This window comes from Sinocyclocheilus rhinocerous, unplaced genomic scaffold, assembly GCF_001515625.1.
Source record: "Sinocyclocheilus rhinocerous isolate Xijiao unplaced genomic scaffold, SAMN03320098_v1.1 scaffold1229, whole genome shotgun sequence".
NCBI classification, from domain to species: Eukaryota; Metazoa; Chordata; class Actinopteri; order Cypriniformes; family Cyprinidae; genus Sinocyclocheilus; species Sinocyclocheilus rhinocerous.
In genome coordinates this window covers 111,253-126,205 of record NW_015650319.1, presented here as the reverse complement: position 1 = coordinate 126,205, position 14,953 = coordinate 111,253, and the positions used below count along the sequence as shown (strand labels likewise).

Sequence of the window (14,953 nt, the reverse complement as noted above, 5' to 3'; positions counted from 1 at the left end):
AGACTTTAGACCAGGTTTGAGTTGGTCTATGGCGCAGTCTATTTTCAGTTCCTCAAAATAGCAACGCGCCAACAATGTGCCTGAACACACCTCTTTTTTAGACCATCACGCCCATGGGCGCACAATTGGGCGCAAATGCATTTGCTATTTAAACAACGCCGCGCAGGATGGGAAAATGAGAACTGCGTTGGGCTGAAACTAGCAAAAACACTTGCGCCGCGCCTTGCGCCGGGTGTATGATAGGGCCCAAAGACTCATTATCTGATGATCTCAGACAAAATATTCACACACACATGGTGTGACTGAAGATGGTACAATTTCCTTTTATTTCTAGTGAGTAAAACAGCCATTTGAACTTAAAATGACAATATGATGAAAATTGCTAAAAACTATTGTTACCATAGTTTCTCCAGTTTATAATGTGGATCATTCTTCAAATCAGAGAGCAGCTTCACTCCTGAGTCTCCTAGTTTATTCCCAGACAGATTCAGTTCTGTCAGGTGTGAGGGGTTTGATCTCAGAGCTGAAGCCAGAGCAGCACAACCTTCATCTGTGACACCACAGTCATAGAGCCTGTAGAAAACAATGACACACTCTTCACACTCTCAGATCAAACAAGGACTTTCTCTTGATCACATTCAAACTAACAGTGTGATGATAAGGTGAGAGAGACTATGAGAAAAAAATGAATCAATTTAGAGATGAATAGTCATTTTCCTCTGAAATCATATTATTCTTAATTTTGCCCCCTGAACACAATATTCAGATACTGAAACTCTGACATCAAATTCTACGACAGATATATAATATTGATTAAGAATAATTGATATTACACCTATAGCTCTCCTAGAAACACACTGGCAGCAGTGTGCACAGACCTCCATTGGAGGCAGGGGTGTGTTCAATAGAAACCGCGTTCCAGGGTGGTGGTGGCTCCCTCAGTAGAAATCGCATTCTGGGGCGAGGGGGAGGGTGGTTGGGCGTCCCCCTCGGTAGAAATCACGTTACAGGAGCACCGGTATCTGACTGAAAAGGCCACTTTCACTTTCGAGATTAAAGGGGCAGGGACTCACACCCCTGATTTAAATCAACATTTCGGAGGGCATTTACACCTGGTGTTTTCATGATCAGATGATTATCGGATCAGCGAAAACACATGAAGTGACCAGGTGTAAAAAGGCCATATGACTCTTTACTTATTCATCACGATGTTCCCACTCTTGGGTGGAGTGTTCTTCAACAGAATGAATGCAAATTCTTAATGTTTCTTTCAGGGAATAGTGACTTATGTTCATGCATTTAGCTGGTGGTGGTCTGGGGTTTGCTTCTCAAGATTTGTTAATGCCATTTTCTTACTATATCTGATAGTCGGATTGCTCCAACACATCGCACAAACATTGTATTTCCTTTTCAAAGAATGAACTCTTTCAGATGCTGGATGGAGAATGACATTCAGCTTGTCTTTTCAGAACTCCCCACAAGTGTTCTATTGGGTTGAGGTCTGGTGACATGCTTGGCCGTTGAATCATATTTACCCTGTTCTTCCTCTGAAATGAACCAGTGACCTTAGATGTGTTTTGCATCATTACCGTGTTAACCCTCTGAAGTCAGCAAATGCATGGTCAGTTGCATTTTTTCCTGATAACAGCGAAAAGAACTCAAATTACTCCATCATTTTTGATCGTACAGATAAGAGTAATACAACATTCAAAACTATAAAGGATCTACTTTTATTTGTGTACACTCACAATAACAACAAAATGTTGTACTTTTGTAAAATAAAGAAAACAAACAGGGTGCGCTTTCTCCTGTCTCGCCGTTTCATAAATCTCTAATAAATTACTCTTTCTCTATGATTATATTATATTGTATCTGCACACCAGCGATTGATTGTTCTGTTTCACCAGCATTCTGAGGTGCTCATGTTATTTTGTTGAGAGTTTTCCAGAGTTTTTTTCAATGTAAATCTTGTTTTATTAATAATTGCTTTTCCTTCATATTGCAATGATTTATTTCGGTAAGTACTATATTTTAGTTTACTAATTGTCTTTAATCAGCGTTTTGATTACATTCTTATTCGTTCAGGGCTAGGGGTGTCGCAATATACCCGTATTGACGATGATCATGATATTTAAAAATGAAATATTGTTATTGTATTAATTAGCGGTGTGTCGCAATATACCGGTATCTGCGGTAACCATAATATTTAAAATGGATAGTAGACATATGATATGACATGTAAATAAATAATTCAGCGGCAGTATCTGATTAACATCCCAACACACTTTATGTGACAATATTGCACCTTAACACTGTTTTTCAAGACATCTTAGATATTGAATGCAATGCCAATCAACATAGCCTTTATTCACTGTATAGAATACTACAAAATAAAATAATTTCTGCCTCACTCTGTGATAAGAAGCCACATCACTTTTTTTCATGAATTATTTTGGCACAATAATAGTGTAGTTAAAAATCTGATATCGTGACAGCCCTGGTTCAGGCGAACCACACAGCACTTCCTCCTTTTCAGCTGCAGCTACACATTTTGAGGCGATGTCCACGCGTTTACAAGGGTGGTCAGTTTGCACAAGCATTACAAGATAAGTCAGGGCTGGTTCTAGACATTTGGAGGGCCCCCACAACACCTTAGCTTTTTATTTATACAACATTTTATTAAAAAAATGTGTATATTTTTATTTATGTACATATTAATCAAACATTATTATTATTAAGCAGTAATTTATTCAAAGTTCCTGAATACCACTTCAGTAAATGAACATCAGTGTTTATATAATTTTTCCCCCTAGCTGGGTTTGGCAAGTTTTCCCCCTTCCATTTATTGTCTCATTAATAATATGATATTATATATTGCCCTGCTACTTTAAATATGCACTATATACAGAAATCAAGTGGAAGTGAAAGAGACAATCACTACTAAGCAGAAAATAAGTTTATTTCTAGTTAACTGAAACTGAAATTAAGTGTTCTGTTAAAGCAGTAATGTAATCATCAGCAGAAATGATGCAGATCGACAGAACAAGTTTATATTTTGAATACACTGTAATCACTCCAAAATAATGACGACAACTCGCACACCTGTATTAGGAGCAGTACTTCTATGCGTGCCTATCTAGCCTTTTGCTTCTCAGCACCTGAAGGATGTGTTCATTACGGCAAACATTCAGAAGGCAGGACCTGCTTTGAAACCGCAACATTAATTGGTTTAATTGCAGGTGAGTGACAATTCAACTATATCGAATGAACAATGAGGCTAGTATTTTGCTGCCTGACTTGACTGGTGGACTAGCGCAGTGGTTCTCAACCCCCATCTAGACCCCCATCATATCTCAAACCATCCTCATGGACCCTCTACCCAATATTGATATTGATTGTTTTTGTGTTGTCCATTTTTCTTAGCTTTTCTGGTGTGTGAGGTTCACTGGTAGATGTTCCCATCAAGTTTTTTTAAGCCACCTGTCTATAAGCAGGTCTCGATAACTATTTTAATTTTTATTTGGCGATATATTGCCCCAGAAATACTTGCAAGGAACAATATTATTGTTATTTTAAGACCATTTTATGCAACTGGCTATACAGTGATATTTCAGCAGTGTCAGCGCTGGGCTCTCAGTCATTGTTACGCCAGCATGTGGCGCAATGGATTGCCTTTACGACATTACGAGTGAGTCATCATTAAAAACCACTCATTCAACGGATAACACACATGCTCAGTTCCACTGTCAGCTCTGTCTCTCTGTCTGTGTGTGTGAGGACTTGCCTGAGCCCCGCCTCTGCCTCACACACAGAGAGCAGAGGAGATGACAGCGGCAGCGCGATTGGCTAAAATATTGGTGAAATTCATTTTTTTACATAAACAAACACCCATATAAACACAATGGGCAATATACCAAAACCTATCACGGTCATGTCCATATCCCATGTGATAAGTCGATATAGTAATTATCGCGACAGGCCTACCTGTCCATAGTGGCTGCACTGTTCTCCAAAGAGAACTTTAACCTAAAATTTTCTGGTTTTGATTATTATATTAGTGTCAATATACAATAAAATATCATGTCAGTTTATGATAAAAGAAAAAATGTTTTAAACATTTTTGTAATGATTCTACGGACCCCCTGCAATTACATGATGGACCACTAGGGGTACGGTACCCCCGGTTGAGAAACACTGGACTGGCGTATAAGGGATGTTACGGTTATGGAGGCCCCGCCTCAAAGCCCGAGGCCCTAGGCAATTGTCTGTTCTGTTTATAGGTAGCGGCGGCCCTGAGATAAGTTGATTTACACCAAGAATTTGTGATTTAAACAAAAAAAACAACAACTTTCCTGTAACCTGTATCTGTTGTATGGTTTGTAGTTTGTTTGGTTTATTTAACTGTTAGTTTTACTTTTTTGTGGTATAATAATATATTAAGATCTTTTTCGGGTAGACTCCTCACCCCTGCCTTCAACTGCTGACAGGATCTGACGGTTCAAGCAGGAATCTGTCTCTGAACGCCAAAAGATATATTGTATGCATTATCTACATGTTAGTCTTTAATCACTCCGAGTCTTTATGGTAGAGATGATCTTACCTCAATTCCTCCAGTTTACAGTGAGGATTCTCCAGTCCAGTAGAGAGCAGCATCACTCCTGAGTCCTCAAGATTATTATATGACAGATCCAGTTTTCTCAGGTGTGAGGGGTTTGATCTCAGAGCTGAAGCCAGTGCAGCACAACCTTCATCTGTGACACCACAATCCAACAACCTGTAGAGAACAATGACACTCGTCACTCTCTCAGATCAACAGAGACTTCATTATCAAAGAGAAACCAGTAACATAAACTCAAATCACCATGTTAGATGGATCTTGGTCTGTGTCACAGAGCACAAAACATAATCATAACACACCTGCAGTTAAATTCAAGCAGGAAAAATATATTTTTCTTAATTGTATGCTCAAAATTTGTGCAATATCTCTTTTTTAACCAATTCAATATCAGTGAGTTTTAGTTATTCTAAGATATGTGAGAGAGAAAGATTATAAAACAATTATAAATATAAATAACAAATTAAAAAGATTAAAAGACAATTATAAATATAAATAACAAATTAAAACTGTATATCACATAAAAATGTAGACAAATTGTATCAGAATGGGTTATCTTACAGCTCAAGCCTAGCTCACCGTCATTCTAAAAAAAAGTTCAACTTAAATGGTCGTGGACAGCTGTGAGAAGGGAGGGGAGAAAAAGGGGGATGAACGTACTCGGTTACAAACGTAACCTCGGTTCCCTGAGATACGGGAACGAGTACTGCGTCTTGCTAGACGCTATGGGAAAAAGTAATTTTTTTCTCCTGAACTGAAGCCTTTTTCAATCACACAGTGAAACTGCACGGCCATTGGTTCGTGCAGTATTTTTTAAAAACGAACCAATGGCTCGGCAGCGGTGCTGCACGAACCTATGGCCGCGAAGCCTGCCAAAGCCCGCCAGGATGGGCGGAATCATCTGGCTATATAAGCGGCCCCTTCGCCATAGGATTCAGGTTACTTCGACTGAAGCGAAGAATGAGTCAGCTAGCAACGCAGTACTCGTTCCCGTATCTCAGGGAACCGAGGTTACGTTTGTAACCGAGTACATTCCCTATCGATACTACACTCGTACTGCGTCTTGCTAGATGCTATGGGAACAGTACAATCACACCGTAATCCTTGTCCTAGGCACCTCAGGGCCCAAGAGAACAAGAACAATAAATCCCTCCAGGCTAACGGGCTAAGCCTCACGTAGGCCTCACCCAGCCGAGTGATCATTCCAGAAGACTTGCGCAGCCTCAGCACCTATGGGGGCCGAGAGCGCACAAGTAAGCTCTCTGATAGGTCTGGGCATATTGCATCCAAACTGCACTCAGAGCGAACTGCGCGCCAGTAAAGCAGAAAGAACCCTTGCCTGCAAGGCAGGAACATCCAGGTTATAGAACCTAGCAAAAGTGGACAGCGAGGCCCAGCCGGCCACCGCACAAATTTCTGCAATGGTCACGCCGCCAGACCACGCCCACGAAGAGGCGATGCCTCTAGTTGAGTGGCCTCGTACTCCAACGGGGCATTATAGACCCAAGGAAGAGTAGGCTAGCAGAATAGCACCAATTATACACTTAGAAAGTCTTTGCTTCGTGACAGGGTGTCCTTTAGCGCGGCCACCGAAGCAAACAAAGAGCTGTTCCGACTGCCTAAACTGGGCGGAATGCTCAATGTAAACCTTCAGAGCCCTAACGGGGCAGAGTAAATTCAACTCCTGGTCCATCTTCTGAGGGAGGAAGCGCAGAGGTTGATAACCTGTGCTCTGAATGGAGTCGAGAGCACCTTAGGTGTATAGCCATGCCTTGGTTTCAGGATGACCTTGGAGTCGCCAGGCCCGAACTCCAGGCAATTAAGGCTTACAGAGAGTGCCTGCAAGTCCCCCACTCTCTTGACTGATGCTAACGCTAGTAGCAGAGCGGTTTTAAATGACAGGGACCGGAGGTCGACGGACTGCAGCGGCTCGAAGGGAGGACCCTTCAGGGCCCTCAGAACAGTGGGCAGGTCCCACGTAGGGACAGTGAGAGGACGGGGCGGATTTAGCCTCCTGGCTCCCCTCAGAAAATGAACAATGAGGTTGTTCCTGCCTACCGATTGGCCCGCTATACAGGCATGAGAAGCCGCTATCACTGCCACATAGACCTTGAGCGTGGATGGGGAGCGTCCCTTATCCAACAGCTCCTGCAGGAAGGACAGTATCATCGATACGTCACAAGTGAGCGGGGTCCCCGCCGCGGTTTGAGCACCAGGCGGAGAACATTGACCATTTAAGGGCATAGAGGCGTCTTGTAGACGGAGCTCTAGCCTGAGAAATGGTGTTCAATACACACTCTGGGTGACTAACAGGCTCCCGTCGAGTGGCCACAGGTGTAAGGCCCACAGCTCTGGCCTGGGGTGCCATATCGTCCTGTTCACCTGGGAGAGGAGATCTCGCCTCAGGGGAATAGGCCATGAGGCTGCTATTAGCAGCTAAAACAGCTCTGCTAACCAATGCTGGTTTCTCCAGAGCGGGGCCACCAGGAGCACTTTGCGTTTCTGTTCCCTGATCTGCCTGATTACCGGCGGAATCAGGGCGACCGGGGGAAAAGCGTAGAGAAGGAGGTTGGGCCAGTCGTGGGCCAACGTATCCTTGTCCCTGGAATAATAGATTGGGCAGTGAGAATTGTCTTCTGAGGCGAAGAGGTCTACTTCCGACCTGCCGAAGATTTCCCAAATTTTATGAACCGTCTGCGGATGAAGCATCCACTCCTCTGAGGGGACCTTGCTTCGCGACAACATGTCTGCTCCCTGGTTCAGTTTGCCCGGAACGTGTGCTGCTCTCAGCGAACATAGATTGAGCTGGGCCCATTCCAAGTGGAGCTCTACTAGTACAAGGAGCCGCTTCGAGGACAGTCCCCCCTGGCGATTTATGTAGGACACCACCGTCATGCTGTCCGAACGGACCAAGACATGATGACCCTTGAGGTCTGGTATGAAGGTTCGGAGTTCACAACAAACGCATTGTCATTGGCACCCGGAACTGGACGGGGTGCTTGGAGGCATTACAGAGTGCTGTGGGCGTGGCCCAGACGTGTCTAGAATCTGAAGCTGTCAGTAGTAATCATTAGTGACAGCATTCCCTTTCAATCCACCTAAAAAGATCAAAACTGCTCATTAGAAGAGGGGTACTGATGATCTTTGTGTAAACACATAGGCAGATCAAAAGTACTGCGCGCATTCTCTCAAATCCACTCCTAGCGGACGAGGGGAGTGCGGGGCCGCCCCCGCGAGCGCAGCAGAGTGAGACACATGCTCTTGTAGCAGTCTGTCAGTGAGCGCAGTCTCGGCGTGGGCGTGGCCCGGGCGAGCGGCACACTCAACTCAAAGATGTCAGCCATATGAAGTCATTGGTGACAGCCGATCTGCTTAGAAGGATTGAGCCACTCGACGAAAGCGAGAGGCGCTGATCCTCACGTGCAAAACACGCTGGCCGATCAAAGAGCTGCGTGGAGTGTGACTCATGCGGGAGCCGTGCCGGCGTAAAAAAACACTCAGGCCCGATCGTTCAACCCGCGCATTCGCTGTTTCTTTCTCCGATGTGACTGGGACGGGAGAAACGCGAGAGCAGGGACAAACTCACGCTTCAAAAGTGAAAGCAGCCTCCGCGACACACACACAAATGCAAAGCTGCGCCTTTCGATGAAACGAGGGGCGCTGATCCTCGCGTGTAACACACACACACACTGGCGGATCAAGTGAGGCATGCGGGATGTGTGTCAGCATAAGATCACTCAAGCCTGATCGCTCAAACCAAATTCGCCATTTCTTCCTCCGAGGTAACCGGGAGGGGGAGAAACATGAGAGCGGGAGGGGACCAGCGAGCGAAGCAGGAACAGACTGGGGATTTCGAATTAAAGCAGCCTGTCTGAGCGCAGCTTTAGCGCCGCACACACAATGCGAAGCTGTCAGCAATAGAGAGGTGACAGTGTTCTGATCCACTCAGGAGGTTAGAGCCGCTCGATGTAACGAGGGGCGCTGATTCTCACGTGTAAAACACACCGGCGGATCAAAGTGCAGCGTGGAGAGCGGGCACGCGGCCTGTTGCTCAGACCCGTGGCTCTGCTGTTTCTATCTCCGAGCTTTGCTGAGAGAGGAGAAACGAGAGAGCGGGTCTGCCTTCGTTAGGAAGGCGGGGCGCGTGTGGAGAGGGGTGAGACTCATGCTCTCAGCGAGAGCATTCTGTCTCAGTGAGGTGCAGTCTCTCCGTGGGGGCTGCCCAGACAGGCGACGCACTCACTACTCCTCTGCATCATGCAGGGCATGAGCCACACTCGCAGCGCGAAAGAGAAAAATTTGCTCTTTTAAGAACTTACCTCTTAGAAATAAGTTTTTTTAGGCTCGCCGGATGGCGGCAGGGGAATTAGCTGGGATCTCTGCTGCTACGATGCTGAAGGCGGCGGGAAGAGCGGCGAATCAGCCGAGTAGAAAGGTCGAAAGATTATATAAAGATTTTTATAGCTGATGAAGTTAAATTCCTATGAAATACATTGAATACTATCTGTTTTCCCCCCTTTAAAAGTCTAAATATTTACATACATACACTATAAATGCATATATTTAGAAATAAATTTCTCATACATCATTCATAATGTCTTAAAAACCGGTTACGCAGATAACAAATCTAAGTACCTTCAGGACACTGACAATAAAGATGGACAATGACATAGAAGATAGAAATTCTCGTAGCTCTCATCAGAAAAATGGTTGCTACACACAAACAATTTGTGTCAGTAGTTAATGGCTAACCAACCGGCAAGAGTCTAGCCCTGACAGCATCATGTGAAAAGCCATCCAAAACCCTCAAACTTACACCATGGACACAAACACTTGTGACCCATGATGAATGCCTCGCTAAATAATTAAGAGAAATGTCTTCTCATTGGATAAGAACATGCAGACTCATTAATAATTATGACACTGTGTTATCACTGTACTATAGTGTTTCACCCAAGCGGCAGCCTTCAGGTCTCTCTCGTGAAACCAACACGGAAGTGACTAAAACTGCAATTCATCGACTGGCCGCTAGAGGTTGGCTCCAAAAGGGAGGCTGGCTGCAAAAGGGAGTCGAATCCCATAGACTCCCCATTTTAAAATGCCCAACTTTACAGCAGAAAAAATTATGTTTACAGCCTGGTACAGAAAGTGCTTTTGGTCTATATAGCTAATTTTGCCCTTCATGACAACTGTGAGGGGGTGAATTTTTTATAACTCATCCGTTTAAATTATATTAAGCCTTAAAGTTCTGCATAATTAAGGGCGTGGCCACTTGAGTGACAGGTGGATTGCCGTTGCTGTCACCGCCATCGAGCTAGGTGGGTGTGGTTTCAGCAACCTGCCCCGGCCTCTTTGCCCATTTTCGATTATCCGGGAGAGACGCGCTGCCAAGATGGCGACGGCCGACTCCGCCTACTTTAGGCTTCAAAAACGCTCTTCGGAAACCTACGGGCAGTGTTGGGAAGGTTACTTTGGAAATGTAATAGGTTACAGATTACAAGTTACCCTTTCCCTTACAAAAATTAACCATGCTTTTATTATAGGAAAAGTACAGTAACCATGTTTTTTTTTTTTTGGCAAATGGATTACCATTTGTATTTATTTTTACTACAAATTCCATGGTTAAACTATGGTTTGTGTTGCAAAACCCATGGTTAATTTGTGTTTACCATGGTTTAACAATATGTTACATGTAACTAGTTACTCCCCAACACTGCCTACGGGTGACGTCACGGACACTACGTCCATGTTTTTATACAGTCTATGGTTTCGCCATGTCATAATTTGTGACACTGACACGATATAGAATTTAAACCTGAAAAAAAATCCAGTTTTCTACTAAAATGATTAATCATGACTGTGCTGAGAATGAATTTGTTTAAAGTAAATACTGTTAAATGTTGATCATGATTTAAAGTGTTTTTCAGTGACTATCAGTACTGCAGTATCACCTTAATGAGGAGCAGCTCATGTGGTCAGTCATTTACAGATCACATGAACTCACAGCAGCAGCAGACAGTAAACGCTTCAAATTGAAAAATATTAATTCTCTTAAATCATGACCATAACATGATATTAAATTGACGAATGTCAAGTTTTGCTTGTAATGAATGAAATAATAGTTTTCCCTGAATTTTATTTTTGATGTTACATGAATTATTAAAATGGCAAAATTCACAGTTTCAGATGAGGTTCACGTATGATCTTACCACAGTCCCTCCAGTTTACAATGAGGATTTTCCAGTACAGCAAATAGCAGCTTCACTCCTACGTCTCCTAGTTTATTTCCATTTAGATCCAGTTCTCTCAGGTGTGAGGGGTTTGATCTCAGAGCTGAAGCCAGAGCAGCACAACCTTCATCTGTGATGCCACACTTACTCAACCTGTAGAGAACAATGACACACTCTTTAGTCTCTGTTTGTCTTAAAGATTACTAATAAAGCATCTCTGTATGATATAATGTTGCTTATATTCATCTGATCATGTTCACACTAACAGTGTTATAGATGGAGACAGACACTGAGAAAAGATTAATTTGATATATAAATGTGAAATAAAAGCCCAGTATCTAAGTTTCTCAGCTAGAAGTCACTTATTCAAAACAACACAGGCATAGCTTGATGACGACATGAATGAGTGTGGAAACATGGGAGTTGTCGACAGCTTTCCAACAGCTGATGGAAAGCAATAAAACAGGAGTTTTATTAATGTGTTATTATTAACTGTGGAATTAAGCAAGTCGGACCAAAAGCCGTGGGAGTGGAAAGTGAGAGACAGATTCCTGCACGACACACCGGCCACAAGTCCCATGAAGGAGCTCCGGAGCTTTTATTATGCTTGTATGCCACAGTCAGCCGCTGCCACTACTTTTGTTTTGTTGTTTAGGTTTATTTTATGATTAAAGTTATGTTTATCATCCATCTCATTCTTCCCTGAACTTGAACTTTGCTACAGTTACGTTTGATCACTTAAAATCACATTATTTTATTTCATTTTAATGAAATAGCTGCAAATGCTTAATTACTACTCATACTGGTCACTTTATTTGACTTATTATAATTGTGAGGTAAAGCAAGTTGAAACACCAAGACATCCAGCTGGCAAACGGCCAAGTTGGCGCCGGCACTTTCAGCAGCACTCAACAATAGCCAGGCCAGGCTGGACAGATGTAGTAAGTGAGTGATAATAGGGCAACAAGTGTATTGGTGCACAAACAATAAAACAAAAACAGACATTTACAGCGTCCCGCACAAGAGTGGGATAAAGCATGTAAATAAATGCAATTATATAATAACATAGGGCAAACAGTCTACAGCTGGAGCCCCCAATTATTAATCTGATGAATGAAAAGCATAGCTGGTTGCTTGAAAGTGTTATTCTTGCAAGAGCATCATTGCATTCGCTAGACAGACAGGGTAGCCAGCCATAAGCTGGAGCCTCTGGACATCTCAGAACACAGCCAGTCGTGTGATGAATAACTGTTCTGCATATAGAGGAAAATATCCGCGCATAAACCCTAAAGCAGCTACCAGTACAGGCGTTACCACAAGGCCTTCTCCTTCTGCACAGACAGAATGTGCGGTGTCAAGAGGGGATTTCCAAGATATATAAAATCTAGCAAATGTATCTTGCGAAGGCCAAACTACAGCCAAGCAAATGTCTCAAATAGACATGCCATTAGTCGTACCTGAAAATGACTGGCTCTGTCCACAAAAGCATGCAGTGCCCGAATAAGGCACAGCGAGTGCTTTCAGATCTACGCCAGAGATCATGTTGGAAGAATTGGACACTTGAAGCGCTATGCAATCTGAGCTCCGAACGGCATTGAGAGCATTTAAGAACTATAACCGCTTTTAGGCACATGTTTATATATACTGTATGTACATATCTATTATGACTTAACACGCCACGCAGTGGGCGGTCAGGAGACAAAGACAATGTTGTTCCCATCGCCCACAAAGAGCTGGGGGACAAAGAAACTGACATAAGAGGCGAACAGTTCTGCTATCATCACCAGGAGTGTGTGAGAGCAAGCTACGGCCGGCAGGGGCAGTGATGGTTACATCACAGCAGAGCTCAGCTGAGCTACCGGACCTAGTTGAACACTATGAGTGAAAGGCAGCAAAGCAGTGGCAGCACTGGCTTTATTGCTTTCATAACAGTAACGCAGAGAAAAACGACAAGAGCCGATGGGACTTAATATAATGCTGAGTCACAAAAGTGAGGCGGCCATATCGGGATCACCAACTACTTCAAAATTCACATAGCGTCTTCAAGGCCGGAAACTCCCAGTCGGACACAGCGAAAAGTACATCACAGGCTGGGAGTGCCCTCATGAAAGACTGGTGTGTTTGAAATAAAGCCCATCTCTACTTTTTAAGAAATGGATTCTTTGTGGTTGATAAGCAGGAGTCTGTGATAGTTAACACACCTGCGTAAACCAGACCAGCCAGTATGCAGACTATTCAGCACACCAACTCCACTCATTTTGGAGGGGAGAGAGACGCGATCACACATTATATGAATGTACACAGCAAATGCTTGCCCGTTCGTAGGGGCTGTAAGGTAGCAAGATGAGTATATGAAGCAACCACAGAAGCACATGTGGGCTATCTGAATACAGAAGTAGGCATTGATGCATTCGAAATGCCAGGGCGTTTTATAGCTTCAAATGCAGTTGAAACAGGGCAACCCGTGCTTTTGTATGTGCTACCTGCCACTTACTGTCACAGAAGCACCATCTGCATTCTCTTTCCAGCTCGAATCACAGCACAGCAGGTTGGTCATATAAAAAGACAGGTAGATGTCTGACAATGTCACGATCTGCGGCGTCTTTTAATGATTTTTTGATCTTTTGTTGATTTTGATTGCTTCCATTGTCCTCATTTGTAACTCGCTTTGGATAAAAGCCTCTGCTAAATGACTAAATGAAAATTAAATTAAATTTTTTCATGTGAGAAAGCGTAGAGACTTAGCAGCAATCATGTTACTGAAATGACTAGACTACCAAACTAGATAAGCCATAGCAATGGTTGTTGCTGATTAGGGCTGCAACAAACGATTATTTTGATAATCGGTTAATCTAACACATTTGATAATCGCTGGTTAATCAGTAGACATTTATTGATTATTCAGCTTTTGCAATTAGTTAAAATATTGAGTTATACATATTCTAACAAATAAATTAAGGTAATCACTTCAGCTTTTGAAAGTCATATTGTGTAATTACAGTTATACAATTAATTTATACAAATAAATATATTTGGCACACAAAATGAGATGGAAGAGAAACTCTTACTCTTATATATTAAACTCCATTTAATTAGCTATATGAAAAAGTAGCTGAATGACACATCATTCTCCCTAAAATCTCTTTTTGTAAGTCATATGGATAAGAAACCAAATAAAGGTTAAGTGATAAGACATTTTATTTTTGGATAAACTATTCACAACATAATCTCTCTTAAAATACCATATAGGGTTATGATAATCAAAACAGTCCTGAGCTAGATCAAGCTTTGATCTGTGCAAACCAAACTATCAATTTAATTAAACGTTTTCCCCCCCACTAATAAAAAGATTTTATCATTAGCTAGCTCCACACTGGAGAGCTGCTTTATAACAGAGAACCAAGTTGTAATTCTAACTGAAAGAGACACTGACTCTGGATTTTTGTAAAGCTGCTTGATTTAAGGCTATCTATTGCATAAAATACTATATAAATAAACGTGACGTGACTTTACTGGAGTACTAAACTGCAGAGCTCATGCAAACATCCATATCGCTGTAATCGGGGGGCTGTTTCATAAAACTAGTTTACCTTTTTTTTCTGACTTATTGTCACTTGATTTGGCTTCTGAAAGCCAGTCACTCTGGCAACTTATGCTGGGAAAGTAACCTGGTCGGGAGCAGGCTAACTGTCAGGCTAAGCTGAGCTCCTCTAACACTGACCAATAGGAACGCATTGATATCACCACTGACTCGCTCACATACAACTGTACCTTTTATGGTTATTAGTAGAACATTAAAACATTACAATCTAAAATTGCTCTTTAAAGAATTAAAGCATTTAAAATACTAAATTAAAAGTTAAAAAGACTGAATTAAAAATGAAAATAATAGAAATCAGACTACATTTTAACTGATAAGAGGAACACACATTTAACTCATTTGAGATAGTAGGGCTGTATTAGCTAGCTTACATTTGATTTACAGTTACTGCTATGATAAAAATACACTTATATGCAGGATTAAAATTCTGCATGTGTCACATTTAATGTCCAACAACAAATATTTTAGCAGAATGCATATTTTATTCAGAATTATTGCGCTATTATT

At 42.4% G+C, this 14,953-nt stretch overlaps 1 protein-coding gene across 1 annotated transcript in view; it reads right to left on the bottom strand.

Moving 5' to 3' along the window:
* Positions 1–4,449: 4,449 nt before the first annotated feature.
* LOC107711604 (ribonuclease inhibitor-like) overlaps positions 4,450–14,953 on the bottom strand; it is a 17,878-nt gene continuing 7,374 nt past the window's right edge. Inside the window, exons 2-4 of the mRNA XM_016516605.1 lie at positions 10,825–10,998; positions 4,601–4,774; positions 4,450–4,516 (exon numbers count right to left, since the gene is read on the bottom strand). Coding sequence (XP_016372091.1) covers positions 4,474–4,516; positions 4,601–4,774; positions 10,825–10,998 — 391 coding nt within the window. The 3' untranslated portion in view covers positions 4,450–4,473. The remainder of the gene's footprint in view (positions 4,517–4,600; positions 4,775–10,824; positions 10,999–14,953) is intronic.